This window comes from Melanotaenia boesemani, chromosome 3, assembly GCF_017639745.1.
Source record: "Melanotaenia boesemani isolate fMelBoe1 chromosome 3, fMelBoe1.pri, whole genome shotgun sequence".
In the NCBI taxonomy this organism is placed as follows: Eukaryota; Metazoa; Chordata; class Actinopteri; order Atheriniformes; family Melanotaeniidae; genus Melanotaenia; species Melanotaenia boesemani.
Genome location: NC_055684.1, coordinates 35,633,566 through 35,649,973, shown reverse-complemented (window position 1 = coordinate 35,649,973; position 16,408 = coordinate 35,633,566). Strand labels below are relative to the sequence as shown.

The 16,408-nt window shown below is 41.5% G+C and overlaps 1 protein-coding gene across 3 annotated transcripts; it reads left to right on the top strand.

Annotated features, from left to right (window-relative positions):
• The first annotated feature begins 9 nt into the window (after positions 1-9).
• Positions 10-15,460, top strand: ubap2a (ubiquitin associated protein 2a). 3 transcript variants are annotated; one of them, XM_041980756.1, is made up of 27 exons: positions 10-88; positions 1,882-2,019; positions 2,503-2,580; positions 2,738-2,848; positions 5,513-5,672; positions 5,803-5,886; positions 5,969-6,032; positions 6,534-6,631; positions 6,762-6,820; positions 6,917-6,987; positions 7,092-7,254; positions 7,345-7,615; positions 7,724-8,028; positions 8,150-8,376; positions 8,669-8,951; positions 9,935-9,974; positions 10,160-10,334; positions 10,714-10,765; positions 11,029-11,344; positions 11,499-11,590; positions 13,035-13,085; positions 13,164-13,257; positions 13,350-13,766; positions 13,881-13,985; positions 14,074-14,141; positions 14,401-14,592; positions 14,695-15,460. In XM_041980756.1, exons 2-27 carry the CDS (start codon positions 1,924-1,926, stop codon positions 14,788-14,790), a joined length of 3,768 nt encoding a protein of 1,255 aa, XP_041836690.1. In that variant the 5' UTR covers positions 10-88; positions 1,882-1,923; the 3' UTR covers positions 14,791-15,460. The 3 variants fall into 3 exon arrangements, with proteins under 3 accessions (XP_041836690.1, XP_041836689.1, XP_041836687.1); XM_041980755.1 differs by having other exon boundaries at positions 5,797-5,886; positions 13,038-13,085; XM_041980753.1 differs by having other exon boundaries at positions 5,797-5,886.
• The last annotated feature ends 948 nt before the right edge of the window (positions 15,461-16,408 follow it).

The following is a 16,408-nucleotide window of genomic DNA, read 5'->3' as shown; positions in this document are numbered from 1 at the left end:
CCTGAGATGAGAGAGGAGCATCCACCGCGGCAGCGCATGTCACGTGACCCATCGTGTCTACTGCTGGCCGAGTGAAGCGTGTTAGCAGGTAATAAAAAACACATTTCTAATCTTATTCAACTTTACTTTGAGTATTTTGCTTATTGTCAACATTATACTTAACTGCGTGTTCTGTGAGATAGTTGGTGACTTGCTCCTTTGTTCCGCTTACACTAGAATTTAAAGGATGTCTTTCGCAATTTTTCTGTTGTCTTGATTCCCGGCGAGCAATGTCGGAATGGGATTGTGTGCTGCGAGGCCTTTTTTTTCTCTAGATTGGATACACCTTTATTGTTTGCTGGTTAGCATTTAGTTAAATTATACATGTAATCGACATTTTAACTGTAACAACAGTTAAATTACTACGAAGCTCTAAATACCTAGACTTTATCAAGACAGTTTGATTACCGTTGGCTATCAACTTGAATCAGATTTAGATAGCATCGTTAGCTAGCTTCATTTCCACTGCATCGTTTGTTCAGGATCGGCACTAGTGTCAGCAGTAGCACAAAATAGCTAACTTCATGCTAGCGAGGACAAAGGAGACCGTAGTATCAACCACATAAAGTCGGTCAAAGCGGAATAAATAGAGGTGTCATAAAAATCTCGCATTTTTTAAAAAGTGAATTGTTGCTTACCAAGAGTCAGTGAATAATTTCATGTCTATTCTTAAAAAGAATAAGTAACATAACAACAACGGGCTAATGTTAGCATTGATTCAAAACAACACTCCGCTTCTTTTATTTATTAAATAATACAATAAACAACAAACTGTTTACCAGCTACTACTAGACAAATTTCGTAATAATTGAGTAGTTTTTGTATGCAGTTTGTATGGAAAAAAACCTATACGAGTTATGTTTTTAAAGCCAAAATTAAAGCGATAAGATTTCTATGGTCAATGAATGTTATGTTATTGTTTGTACAGGAACGCCGATACTCATGGTTTTATATGTGTGTGTGTGTGTGTGTGTGTGTGTGTGTGTATGTTTTTATATATATAATATGGTTGCAGCCATATTTATGGATAATATATATATATCAGATGTCATAGATAATGCGTTTTACTGAATATGCATTAAAGCTTTAAAGCTCGTCCGTGTCGTAGCTTTGTTCGGTTCAGCAGCCAATGGCAGCTTTGTGTGATCCAACGTCACTCAGTCACTTAAAGCTTGATGCTATTGTTCTCTGACATGTCTCAAATGGGTCAGTGGAGATATAGTTTCTTTTTCTAGTGATGGACACCATAGTCCAAGTTTGCAATTAAACTTATTGTAAAAATCAATTGGCTATAATATAAGCTTACTTTTCAATGTGACTACAGCCTAGTATGTGTTGTGACAATATTTTGAAATATGAAATATTTACTAGTAAATAGCATGCTTTTATGAGGTATTACTCCTCATCTGCAGCAATGTGTACATTTTGTAGGATTCGGATGTCAAACAGATTGTTCCACTGTATTTGTCTGTGTATAGAGCATGCATAGAAACTCTTACTAGTAACAACATTGGATGTGGGGTCAGGGTGTGTCGTATTTGTTCTGTTCTCAGACTGTGGTCTGTGCTGTTTTCAAAAGGACACTGGGTTGCTCTTCCTCCTTGACCCAGATTTTCAGCAAAGCTATTGCGTCACCAGGCCAACTGTCTGTCTTACAGCTTTGACAAAGCCAGAATTCATTATTTGGCAATATGGCTTTGCTATGCTCAGAACATAAGCACTTGTTAATTCTGTGCACACATAAGTGAAAGTATTGCAGATCTATTGTAAACAACAGTACAGGTGGTGTGCTAATGATGCTACAGTTGATTTTACTCATTCTTTTAATGTTTTCTCTCGTAGGTTTTTCTATTTTGTACATACAGAGTTTTGTATATACTGTATATGATGAGCTCGCTGGGCAGCGACAAGGCCCGGGGCCCTCGGGAGAAAGCGCTGCCAGCTGTCACTCAGACATCACAACCACAGAAACAAATACAGGTGAGCCCCGAAAATATAGAAACACGCTCCTTTGGACCACAGATACCTCAAAACAAAACACTAATGGACAATTGACCACCATTGCCAACACAACTACAATGCACACATTATGCAGTGAACCTGTGTATGCATGGGTTCTCTCTGGCTTCCTCCCACCATCCAAAGGTGGGGTTAATTGGTCACTCTAAATTTCCCTAGGATTGAGTGTGTGTGTTTATGGTTGTTTGTCCCTATCTGTGTTGGCCCTGCGATGGACTGGTGACCTGTCCAGGGTGTACCCTGCCTCTCACCTGTTTAAAAACACTGGGATAGGCTCCAGATTACCCTCATTCTATTGAAATGGAGTACACTTACAAGGACAATAGGTGTTTTTTTTTCAATGTCACCAATTTTACACAATAAAAAACCTAGCTAGAAGTTTCGTGCATCCTTTTTGCCACATTATGATTACCTCTGTTACGTCTAACTGTAACTGTGTTACAGGCTACTGCGGAGCAGATCCGACTTGCCCAGATGATCTATGACAAGAATGATGCTGACTTTGAGGACAAAGTTAACCAGGTGAGGAACACTTGGACATTTGCCAGGCAGCACAAGCCACATGTCTGGCAGTGCATTGTTTTGTCATCATCTCCTAATACATCTTTGTTGTTTTGTTACTTGTCATGCCTTGTTCAGGAATAGATGCATGTCATATTTGTGTTTGTTGCCTTCCTAGCTGATGGAAGTGACTGGGAAGAACCAAGATGAGTGTATGGTAGCGCTCCATGACTGCAATGAGGATGTCAGCAGAGCCATCAATTTCCTCCTGGAGAGCACCTCAGACATGGCAAGTGACAACTTTTTCTTTTTAGTCTCACTTAAAGATTAAATCTTTAATTTGTTGTCAGCAACATGGTTTTACTCTTTCAGATAATGTGACTAGATTTATTTAGCTGTTTTAGGAATGTGTAGTATATTTTTCTTTCATATAAATATATTTTATAAAACTTGATGGTAAAATGGAATAACTATTTTAATCAATATAGATTGGGGTTATGCTAGATTCCACATTTGCTCTGTGAAGTCGTGCCAGTATTTAAACTGCTCCTCTCTGTTGTCACACGGTCCGGTCCTTACGTTCTCTCTAGAGCTGCAAGAAAGCTTGGAGACTTTCAAAACTCACCAAAAACGAATCCTCAGTGTTGCCAAAGTAGTAACTTTTCAACCAGATGCTGTCAAAAAATAAATTCATATTTGCAACACATTTAGCAACTTCTTGGACAAAGTCTAGCCAGAGTGACTGTAAACACAAGTGCAAATAATTAAAACATGTGTGAGGCATAATCTACTTCTGACATTTAATAGTAATAGTTTCTGCTTGTCTTGTTATCCTTGGAGATGTAGCAAAGAGGTTTTTCCATTAATTTCCTTATCAAGATTCCACGGAAGTGGTCTGTAGCTTAATCAAATTTTTTATCTTCGGGGAAAGATGGTATCAGTCTCCCACAAATGCACTACCAAGGTTAATATATTTTGTAAACCACTAATGAATACTGTCTATTCAATACAGTTCCAATTTTAAATGCCTGTGTGTGCATAAAAGTTTTGAGCCACTGAGAGGCCTCTGAAGAAAGTGGTATTAATGAAAATAAAAATGTATACTGTGATATACAAGTGAAACTCAAAAAAATTGAATATTGTGCAACACTTAGGCCATTCAACAAAGTGGCGGAGCTTCACAAGTTTCCACAATCTTTGTTGATTTGGGGAGCCGTGTCATCTGCAGGTGTTGGTCCACTGTTTCCTATTAAGTCCAGAGTCAGTTGTGCTTGATTAGCCAGCAAACTCTCCTGACCTGAACCCCACAGAAAATCAATGGGGTTGAAAAGAGAAAGATGAGACGGAGCAATGTAGAAGAGTTGAAGGCTGCTATTGAAGCATCCTGGTCTTCCGTTCCACCCCAGCAGGACCGCAGGCTGATAACATCCATGCCAGTAATTGAGGCAGTAATTCATGCAAAAAGGGGTCAGACCAAATACTGAGTTCATGTGCATCACTATACTCTTCAGATGGTCAACATTTCTGTATTCAGTATCCTTTTTTTTATTGATTTCATGTAATATTAAAATTTTTTGTCATTATGATTTTTGGGTTTCATAAGCAGTAAACCATTAACATCAAAATTAATGCGTGAAATATCTCACTTTGCATGTAATGAGTCTATATAATATTAGTTTACCTTCTTAGGTTGAATAACTGAAATAAATTAAGTTTTGCGCAATGTTCTAATTTTTCGAGTTTCACCTGTAAATGTGAGGGAAAAACATTTATATCTTATCTGTAGGTGTAGGTCACTGTTCATAATTATTAGAGGCATTGTGGTACATAATGAGTAGATTTCAATGTGATTCAGACATGTGCAGTGGAAAAAATCTTAGCTATATGTGAGGTATAAGTCAGCTTTGGCAGGCAAAGACTAGATATGTAATTCTCTGTAGCATTGTTGAATCCCCTGTGACTGCTGTATTTTTGCAGCATTAGGGACTTGATGGCTAGTATGAAGGCATAATAATCTACACTATTCTTTTGCTCTTTGCACAGAACGCAGAATTATACAGAAAAGCGTCTGGCAAACACTTGTGCTTTTGTCTCGTTATTCTGAGTGTCCCGGGCAGCATTTCTGAGAGGAACCAACCAGCTCAGATGGCAAGGAGTGGCATGGCAGTGAGCCAGGGAGCTGCCTATGTTGTTGAAACCAAAACTAACTATAAGAAGAAAAAATAGAGAAAGAATAACTAAATAACTAGGCATTTCCTTTACAGAATTGACTATTGTGATAACTGCAAGCCACTGTTTCTGCTTCTTCATCATCAAATAATGTATTCATTGGTGTAAAGCTGTAGCTGTAATCAGTGTTATTTTAAAGATCATTTATGCCCTGTTCTAAGGCCGAGATATTTTCAGTATCTTCCAGCTTTAATAGTTATCTGTTTTCGTTACATAACACAGTTGTATAGACTCACTTAAATACATAAGTTGATCATGTAATGCTGGTATAACAACATTTTCTGTTTCTTCAATTTATTTATGGTGTTATATTTTGTGTAAATATTCTTTAAACCTGTTAACAAAATGCAAATGTCTAAATGTGGTTTATATGATTTCATAGCAAGTGCTGATATTTTATTTTACCGCTGGCTTTTTTTTAAATGGGTGCTTCTAGGCAAGATTAACAACCAACTCATCAGCCAAGCTGTTATTCCTGCAACCTGTTTCATTAGCTTGTTATGATAAGATAAGGTAAGATTTCCTACAGTGGGGAAATTTGCATGTCACAGCAGCAAGAACAGAAAAGACAGATCCAGAGAATGATACCACATACAAAAAAACAAAGTTTGTGGGTGGCAGTAGTAATTATTAACATTATCTACATATTTAAAAGTGAGTTAAGACTTATTTAAAAAAAAAAAAAAAGTCACATTTTTTTCTTTGACCTCTCTTCGGTGTATAGACCTCATGGGAAACGGTGGGGAAGAAGAAGCCCCTGGTGAAGGAGGGCCCATCAGAAAGCAAGGAGAATAAGGAGAATAGGGAGAAGAAAGGAGAGAGGGAGGCAAGCAAGGGCCGTGCTGCAGCCACCCGCAAAGGCAAGGGGCAAAGGAACCGACAGGGTGAGGAGTCTTGGTTTAACATCAGTTTAATTCTAGCTGAGAGCCGACTTCCTGTTCTCTAGCTGCCCTACATGTTTGATCGTACAGTTTGTCAATGTCTATTCTAATTTCATCTGTGCATTTGCACAAGGAGTGCGTCCGGAGGAGAATGGCGTGGAGGTGACAGCTGTGGAGAGAAGTTCAGACCGAGGTCGAAGGGTTAAAGGTGGCAGAGGTCGGTAGAAGCACAGTGCAGCACTCTCATTATGCCAAGTAGCTGAGTTTATGTTGTTGACTTTAATGTGAATGTTCTAAAGGATCTGGAGTTCGAGGTCGAGGGAAAGCCCCAACAGGGAGCAGGTTCTCAGCCCAGGGCATGGGGTATGCTGGCAACAAACATCTACACTCGCATGAAAGACTTTTAGGAGTCAGCTTTTTTTTCCTCTTTTCCAGTTAATTTTCTGTTAGTTTGTTCTGAATTAATTATAGGTGGTACTTTTGTGTCATAACTAAATGAAGAATTTACATCCAAATCCCTTTTATTTTGAGTATTTGTCCCTAAAAGACTATTTGCCATTAGTTTTCTTTTTCATTCCAATAATATTTATCTCAACAAAACTGCTATACAAAGCCCAGAATTTCAAAGTCCAAGAGGCCTTGTATTATTTGAGAAAGACACTGTTATGACACTGTTATGCAGATTCCAAACACAGCTGGATGCTCTTCGTCTCATGGTAGCAATGCCCAGCACAACATCAATGGTGAAACTAGAGATATTGTTTATTTGGAGGAGAATGAACCACACTGAACCTTGACCACTCCCAGCCTTGCTTCACCATTCTGTCTTTAACGCAGCCTTTTTTTCTCCTGAATCCTTGTCAGGACTTTCAACCCTGCCGACTATACCTCAGAGGCTGGAACTGGGACCACACAAACAGAGGTTTGGGACACAGTGACCAACAACAGCACAGATGGAACAGGTGAGATCTAGTGGGTGCACATATGGCTTATGACTTCTGTATGACATTGTTTGTGCCCTAATCAGACAGCACTGTTGACCGTTGTGTGTTATTTACTGCAAATAAACACAAAGTCCATGTTCTCATATAGTTGCCTGGAGAAAAACTTTGGAAGACTGGACAGCTGAGGACTGGAGTGAGGATGTCAGTGTGAGTTGGCATATTACAACAGAGCCTGTTAGTCAGCTACATATAGATACTTTTGTTTAACAATTTTGTCTTCTGTGTCTTTGTCCATTTGTGCAGCTCTCAGAGACCAAAGTGTTCACCTCCTCATGTGCACCAGCTGCTGAGAACCATATCACACCTGGGCAAAGGCAAGTTACTGCCTCAATATGGCAAAAAGCCTTTCTGCAGGCTTAATGGCACATATGATTCACAAATACATTGTTTACTAACTCATTGCATCTTTTTTTTTTAGTCTGGATCTTTCCGCTCTGCTGCAGAAACCTGGGGTTGGGGGAAGAGAGGCACCTTCATCTTCTTCTAATCATAGTTTGGTCTTCACCAACTCCCACCATCACCAGCAGCCGCCCCCCAGTCGCAGCACCACCAGCAGCACAAGCTACGCACATGCTGCTCTGGTAAAAAACACTCTTTTTGTTCCTACATCTGCCGCTCATAATGCAAATAAATTGAAAACTGATGACTCCTTCTCTCCTCCTTTGTGGCAGTCATCAGTTCTGGGAGCTGGTTTTGGGGACTTGGGCCAGGCCAAGAGGCCTCCGCCCAGTGCTGGAGCTCAGATACTGGAACAGTTGAAAGGTCCTGGCTTGGGTCAGTTGCCTTCATCTCAGACAGCTCCTCCTGTGAGCACCCAAGGAAGCAACACCTCCATTGGTCGATTGCCAGGTCTTGGAGGACCTGTACCTCCGCCATCCTCCTCTGGTTGGGATCTGAAGGCTTCAGAGTCCAACACAACCCCATTGTCTTCACAGTTCAGCCGTAAGTAGATTGTTCGTTGTTCAGTCTTAGATGTATGACTGTTTTTGTATTAATGCAGGCATGTGTATTTAAATGTTCCTGTTTTAATTCCTTGCTCTGCTTCTGCAGGTGAGTTTGGACTGCAGCCAGAGCCTTCGCTTGTGCTTAGCCAGCTGGTTCAGAGGCACACAGGCCCCTCCTTGCCTCTGGCACGCCAGCCCAGTCCTCCATCGCAACAAGCAGCACCCCCTGCGTCAGCATCGCCTGCTCCCCAACACACCAGCACGCCAGCACAGGCCGGTCCGGTGATGGCTGCTGGTGGTGTTAAACCTCCTGCCTCTAGTGCAGCACTGGACCCTCAGGGAAGCGGTATGCCACAGCAGCAACGGGTGCAGCTCAAAGGTCCAAAACGAAGGATACCTCCCGCATCCAAGGTAGAGAATGGATGGTGATAGGCACAAGGTTACAGTCAGACTCAGACAAGCTTTTGTGTACCTTTTAAAGATTACAATTGGATTTGATATTAAAGAAAAAAAATGACTTCCTTTTTATCAGATCCCCTCCACAGCAGTGGAAATGCCAGGCTCAGCTGATGTCCCTGGGTTAAATCTGCAGTTTGGAGCGCTTGATTTCGGCTCGGAGTCAGCTTTGCCAGAGTTTGGAGTTGTGGACAATTGTGTGGGTGCAGTATCCAGGGAGTCCACACCTGCACCTGCCTCAGCACCAGCTGCATCAGGACCAGGAACACAGAGCCAAACAAGTCTGTACTCAAAACCGCTAAGGTACTGTCAATGCTGAGGACAGTTCATCATTTTAGAGTGATGCAAGGAATGTCATTCATGAGCCAAAATACACATTTTACATTTATTCACATGAATCATAATGCAAAATAGGAAATGGTACAATTGAAAGGTTAACCAATGCATATTAAGAAAGTAAAAACAGTTAAAGTAGTTTAACTTTTACACCAGCACTTATATAGCTGTTTTTAATAATTTTAGTTTTCATTTGACCTATTTTCATCTCGTACTTCTGACGATGAACATCTGTTCTCTTCCTCTGGGTGCCTTGCAGTGAGTCACTGGGCAGCCCTCTCTCTGTTGCCCTGCCTCCGCCCCTCTCCTCATCAGAGCCAATATATCACTCCTCCTCTGTGGCGCTGTCTAGTCTCGCTCCTTCATTAGGGACAGCCAGCTCCACCAATCCTCCATCCTCTTCAACAACCTCAACCACCTCCTCCTCCGTACCCTCCTCCTCCTCCCCCTTCACATCAGTGGGGGGAAGCTACGATGGGACGATACCCCCTCACACACGGCTGGCCTTCTCACAGAGCAAAGAGGCCACGGGGCCAGTGATGGTGAGTAGACATCATTACACAGAGATGTTCACTTTGCTTTTAAAGGAGGGTGATTTATTTATTTATTTAAGTTAAGTAATTGTGTTTACTCGAAGAGAAATCATTCAGATTTACATTTTTCTTGGGGAAGGATTTATTTGAGCTTTTTCACACATACAGAGTTGTAAAAAGTTCCAGTGATGCTCTGGAGGGGTGGCGTTGGCGAATATCTACATTATTTGCACCAGACTCCTTGTGGAGATTGTTCACCTACACCCCCAGTTAAAATCTCTGTTGCACGAACATGGAAATGCATCTTCTGGAGAATTTACTTGCAGTGAATGAGAGAGCGAGTAAGGCATGTGGACTCGTGTTGCTGCTTTATTCTTCTTGTCTAACCTGGACTTTTCCGCTCACTTCTAAATAGATCCCTAGATACATGCATTATTGATGTCAACCAAACTTGGAGACTCATCTGGAATTCACAACGTGCTGTAAAGAAAACACAGTGATTACTGCAGTACTAATTTCTGCATCACGGCCTGTCTCCTGTATACTCTGGATAAGATATTCCCCTGTGTTTCCTCTCTCTCTCATTTCCAACTGTGAAAGCGCATCATCAGCAGGAAGTCTCCAGCTGCGAAGCATGTTGTGAACAGCAACTCCAGAAAAAGTACAGACTAGAGTGTTGGCACGTTTTCTCTTGAAAGTCTCTGGTGTTGTGTGAAAATGGCTTCGGTCTGCTGGACTGTAAACAGCCACGCAGCAGTTCCTGGGTCCTCGGGTGCCACAGTGGTCAGACACATGCTGGGAAACTTTTTAAAGTTGTTCTAAAATGGGATAAATGATGTTCTGGTGTTTTTTATTTATTTTATTTTTTACTTTACAGTGAAGCCTACACTGAATTAATCTTAAGGTGTTAAAGTTTTTCCCCATGGATTTGACATTGGTTCTTATTATTTATCAGTGTATTGAAACAGATATTTTTTTTGTCTTTTTGCCAGAATGGTCTGAATGGTGTAAGGACGTCTGCTGCTCTAGACAGTATGTATCTATGACTACTTTATTGTTCATTGTGTAAATTACCAGTTAAGACCTGAAATGCCCTCTAAGGGCACAGGTATACCCATCTGTATCGGTCTTAATAGCTTAATGGTAAAACCATCAGCCAACTTTTACATGCTAAAATACTCTAACTTATTTACATGCTGTTTACCCCCTTCTCTCAGCTTCATCAGCTTCTTCCACACCGAAGCCAGAGTCGCCATCTATTAACATCAATGCCAATGGTCCGTCAGCACCTTCGTCCCACTTACCCTCCACCCTGACTGCACACAGTTCAGCTGCACTCTCTAACCTGGCGCAGGAGCTGCCCTCAGCGAGCCAACTCAACACACTGAATAGGTGATGCAACTGACTTTTTAAACTTTACCATTTTACTTTGCCCTCTACTTTTTGCTGAAGTCCACCCACTGCCACATTTTGAAAAATGCTGGAATCTTCGAGGTGTGGTGTAATTGGGCGGGTCTTGAACACACAGGCAGAAAATATTGAATGCCACGATTTAAACTTGCTGGCTCTCATCAGATTAGGATCAACAAGTAAAGAATAAAGTTCAGTGTTACTTTTAAACCCCTCACAAGCACAAATCAGTTCCATTGCAGCAGTATTTTCTCAAAACCTCTGTAAAAGTCTGAAACTAGTGAATCCACATCAGATGAGTTGAAAAGTTATGATGTCTACTTTACAATTGCTGATGATCACTCTCTTCTTTGCTCTACAGCCATGTCAGCAGTCATTCCTCAGTTTCAGCTCTGGGATCCAGCTCTCTCACTGTGAGTACCTGTTTATTTGCCACCAGCATACTCTTTTAACACCTTATTGGAACTTGTCCAGTGTAAAAAATATATCTACAGACCAACTGATGGACGTATTTTGCACCACACCAAAGTATAAAGCTGCATAGTTTCACATATAGTATATTATGGAAATAGCTAAAGTAAAAGCAAAACAAACAAACACCTGTGTTGTATTTCCCCATGTTCTCCATAAAATGTCAAATATATTGAAGACACTTCTTTTATTTGATTCTCTTTAGTACACCAGTGTTGACAGCAGCACCGTGAGCTCTCTGGCTCCTTCGTCTGGCTCTTACACCTCATCGCAGCCTCCAGCCTCATCACTCCACACAGCCCACAACAGCAGCAACAGTAGCAGCAGCATCAGCCACCTGGCCAACATGCCCAGCATGGGCAACAACATGAGCAGCACAGTTGGCGGTATTACTGGCACAAGTGGACTTCACTCCGCTGCCACCATCGCCACCAGCACAGCGCTGGGACTTGGCTCCAATGGAGCTACTGCCACATCCAACCTCTCTGCACCAAGGAACACACCCCTGCTCTCCTCCACTGGTACGTAAGCACATCTGAGACTGTGGGAATGTTAATTTATTGTTTGTTTGTTTTCTCATGCAGCTGTTCCAAAGAGTTGCATTTTAATAGAAAATAAGAACAACGTATAGGTCTGGCTGTAAACGTGATGATTCTGTTTTCATTTTGTTGACAGGTAAAGCTCCTCCTAACCTGTCCCAGGGAGTGCCTCCTCTACTGCCCAACCAGTATATCATGGGCCCCGGGGGGCTGCTGCCTGCTTACCCAGTAAGTGGACCATCATGACCTACAACTGTTTGTGTGCAATGAACTCAAAATATATATTTATCGCTCGCTGTAGATGCGTTACTTCATAAGGGCAAAATGTCTTCTTCAGTTCTGAAAAGTGGCGAATTTTTCCTCCAAAATTCTTGTACTAGTAAAAACACAACCATCACAGTTTTACAGAGGCTGCAGTCTGGCCCTGTGTAATGAGAAACTAAATGTTGGCTCTTGATTTGTGAAATTTTACCCCATTATCATCTGAGTTCATTCATAAGAATCAGAGCACTGCAGGGGAGCAAAGGCATATTGAAACCCACAATTCATCATCTTCTATGGTGACTTTAGAGCTTATTGACATTAAGCAAACAAAAGAATCATGGCAGAGTATGAGTGTCCATTAATTTAGCAAAAATAAAAAGTTGATACACAGTTGAGAATATTTTGAATAGCTAAGAAAAAAAAAACATTACATACATTCCAAAAATACATTTTTTCAACAATTTCATATGGGTTTGAGAGGTCCAACAACATTCAAAGTATTTTACCCCAAATTCAGCCTTGGTTCTTATTTCAGCCATTCTAAATGTGGCTCTAGTGAGCTCTAATGAGAACGGACTGTTTCTGTGTCTGAACCTTTAAATGTTCATAAGAGGTGCCCGTCCACGCTTACAAACAACCCCAGCAGAAGTTATTTCCCTTTGTGAGGTCTCAAAGGGAAAGATCTCAGACTCGCCCATTTGAGCCCACATTCGCTAAAAAGTGGAGCAAGCAAGTAAGAGAGGAGACAGAATTTTCTCATTTTTGGGACACATACACAGGCTATGAGGACACATATGACTTAGAAATCCTTTAGAAAGTAAATTTTGCATAATATGGGACCTTGACGTTTTCAGTAAATGTACATCACCTAGGGAAAACACAAGTGCATAAAATCATCTCTTTATCTCTTAAAGGTCTGGACTCCAGCGATGGTTCAGTGGCCTTGTGTGAAAATAATGTCGTTTTCTGATCCCTGTTTAACACGTTAAACTCTGTGTATCTTGGTATTGTCATCTTGGAAATGCGTTTGCTACCAGGGAAGAGAAATATCCATGAAACCTGGCTTCACTATGTTCAGCTCGCCTCATTTTTTGGGGCAGATAACATTGTTGAATCTGGACCTGAACAACTAAAGCAACCTCAGATAATAACACTCCCTCTACATACATGTGCAGGAGGCACCAGGCATGATGGGTGTCCCCATCTCTTTGCAACAGGGCAAATCTAAACTCATGAAATTTGACATTTAAAAGCGCCCTAGAAATTTGAACTGTTTTATTTATTTTTTTTTTTTTGCTGATTAGCAAAGATACAGCTTTTTTTGGCCAAACTTTTTTTATATCCAGTTATATTTTGTTTTGTTTTCTAGCTTGTGTAACTGAGTTAATTTGCTCTTTGTGTCTCTCAGCAGATCTACGGCTATGAGGACCTCCATATGCTCCAGTCCAGACTGCCAATGGTAAGCCACATTATCACATTTTTATGATATCTGAACATATAAGCACAGCGATCCTCCATTCCTCTTCTGTTTCTCTAGCCCTCTTTGCAGGATTACTATGGAATCACATTCCCTGGCCCCACGGCAACTCTCTCTGGCAGAGACGGAAGCCTAGCCAACAACCCTTACTCAGGTACAGCAGCTCAAGTCTTTGTTTTCCTTTTGAAAAAAATGATCCTACAAAGATGTGTTCTCGCCTGAAATCCCCCCCCTCCCATTGGTCAGGTGAAGTCACAAAGTTTGGCAGGAATGACTCCACCTCCCCAGCACCCCCTACCAGCCTGGCCACCCAACAGCCTCCACAGGCCCAAAGCCAAGGACAGACCCAGGCCCAGCCTCAGCCTCCTCAGGCCCAGCCTCAGCCCCAAGGCCAGCCGCAGCACCACAGCAGTCAGCAGGCCTTTCTGCCACCAGGCTACAGCTACACAGGCCTGCCTTACTACCCCGGAGTGCCCGGCGCCGTGCCCAGTGCTGCTGCCTTCCAGTATGGGCCCACCATGTTCGTTCCTCCCGGAGGCCCAGGACCTGCTTCAGCCAAGCAACACAGCATGGGCCTCGGCCTGGGAAACCCTTCAGCTAGCCCCTTCCAGCAGCAGGCACAGCAGCAGCCCAGCGGTTATGGCCAGCACACCTTCAGCTCAGGTTCTTAGCAGTTTAACTAGGGTTTATCAAAAATATCTGTTCATTGTTTCTGGTGATGTAATGGAGGAAAAGTAATGAGTGTTGGTGTTTTATGAGGATTGTTTTCTTCTCTAGGGTATGAGGAGCTGACAGCAGGGCCAGCAGGAGTAGAATATGGTAAAGGCTACAACTCCTCGTCACAGGCACAAGCCAAATCTGCTGCTGCAGGTCCTGGGAAAGGTACAAAGATATCAAATTTCTATTATTCTTGATCTGATTTTTTTTTAAATTGAACTCAGAGATGGAAATATTGCTGCTTCTCTGCCAGGTGTCTCAGTAACATCCAGTAACTCCGGTGTGCCAGACATCAGTGGAAGTGTTTACAATAAGACCCAGGTTTGTCTCAAATACCTCAACCTCCCTGTTATTATTTTACTCCTCTTTTTCTTCTTTTTTAATAAACCTTTGTTTGACCAGGATAAAAGACTCTTGAGATTTAAAAAATCTATTTTCAAGACAAACCGCATCTCAAACCAGCAATACTTCCAACAATATGAACATGTATGGAAAAAGATTGAACGTACATATCACATGAAATAAACAAGATTCTTTTACAGTTCTTTATTCCAATACATTCTTCCTGCTTTCATTGCAGTCTTTTGATAAGCAGGGTTTCCATGCGGGGACCCCACCTCCCTTTAGCCTGCCATCAGCGCTTGGGGGTCCAGGGCCCCTGAACCCTGGAGCAGCTCCCGGAGGCTATGCACCTGCCCCATTCCTCCACATCCTGCCTCACCAGCAACCCCACTCACAGCTGCTGCATCACCATCTAGCTCAGGATGGACAGGTAATGCGCTAACAAATGCCTCACAGCAGTTTCCCAAATGAGATCTCACTGCTTTTTGCAAATCTGCAAATTAGAAATATTTCATTGCCTGTCGTCATTCAGGGTGTTCCCAGCCAGCGGGGTCAGTCCAGCAGCCTGCAACAAAAGAGCCAAGTCAACAAGTCGAGCTACGGCAGCTCCCCTTACTGGGCCAACTGAGATGGCTGTTTCTGCGACGTGTGTGCGTGAATGTGCATGGACACACACCAGCACAGGGCACCACTCTCAGCGGACATGACTGATGAGGTCACAGAGGGACAAACCATTTTACAATACAAGCTAAAACACACACTACCACCCCCTCCCCTTTGCTCTGTATATCCCCTTTTCAAATTTATGGCTGTTGTATGTAAAATATATTTATGTATTTATACAGTATATATGTATTGGTAGGACATAAAATGTGGTTTTCTGCATTGTTTTCATTTTGAAGGACATTTTATTTTAAAAAAAAAATGTGGGAAGATGAGAATGCTAATCGTGGCGATGAAGTTGGTGAATATACTTGAACACAAGCATCTTGTGATGTGGATTTTCTTTTTTATGCATACAAGAACTGAGAATGATGTACATAGATTATACACATCATTTTCACGGCAAAGGCCTTTTTTTATTTTAGAAGAAAATATGTTTTTGTATCTTTGGTCTCCCGCATCTGTGAATCCTTATATTGAGGGTGACTTTATAGCTTGACTTCTTTTTCTCCTTCCATTTGTCTCTCATCCTGAGTTCTTACTAGTTGGTTGGTCTGACCAGCCAGGCCTTGGATTTGATGTCATTTTAACATTGGTTTAATCCTTGTTGTCCAAATTAAAAGTTATCAACAGTTTTTATGGATCTGGAATCGATATTTAAAAACACCATCCTTTCAACCAGTTAATTTGCTTTACATGCAGTTTTATACTCAAGTATTACATTTAAATGGCACCTCAGATTTAAAAGTGAAGGACACTTGAGGCAATAATATCTTACAAAGTTAGATTTTTTTCAAATGAATAAGGCCTTCCTTGAAATAATGTGTTAGAAAGTTGGATTTTTTTAGATGTCAACAGAAAAGCCGTCATGTTCAGGACTGATAATCGTTGCATGCTAAGGAGGCTCGACATCCACTCTGGCTAAGGACCACATTCAGCTGTGTAACTAATAGAAAGATCTAACTGATGTAACCTTGCAATGCTCAATTCATCAGTTTGCTGAGACATTATTAGAACAGCCATATTCAAAAGTTCTTAGATGCACTTGAGTCATTTTTATTACAAAAAGATGAACTTAAGGCATCTTGAAGGTAAGTTTAAGCCTCAAAGTTGTACAACCTAAATTCCAAAAACAATTAGGACACTGACAACTAAGTTTTTATTTCAGGAAAAAGCTGTATAGCATCTCTTCTTATAACCGCTGCCTGTAAAAATCTGGAAACAGACCAGCTGCTGAACCTGTGAGAGATGATCCCAGTCTTCTATTTTACATGGTAAAAAGTCTGAACTGCCAACAAGCCAGTTCAGCATCCATTTTCTAATGTAGTTTAGCATCATCTTGCTAAAAGATGTAAGGCAGAGATGTAAGAGCTGGCTAAATGCCCTCACCCACATCACTCAGCTCTGCAGAGGGCAGGTAATGAGCCTTTTCAGGTGTGTTGGAGAATGGATGCATCTACAAGTTGCAGGATTGTTCATTTTAAATGAGCTCTGGCTCTGAGAAAATGTTCCTCTGGATCATATTCACATGTGGTTTAACATAAATTTGTGGGTGGTACTCTGAACTGTTTCACAGATGATTA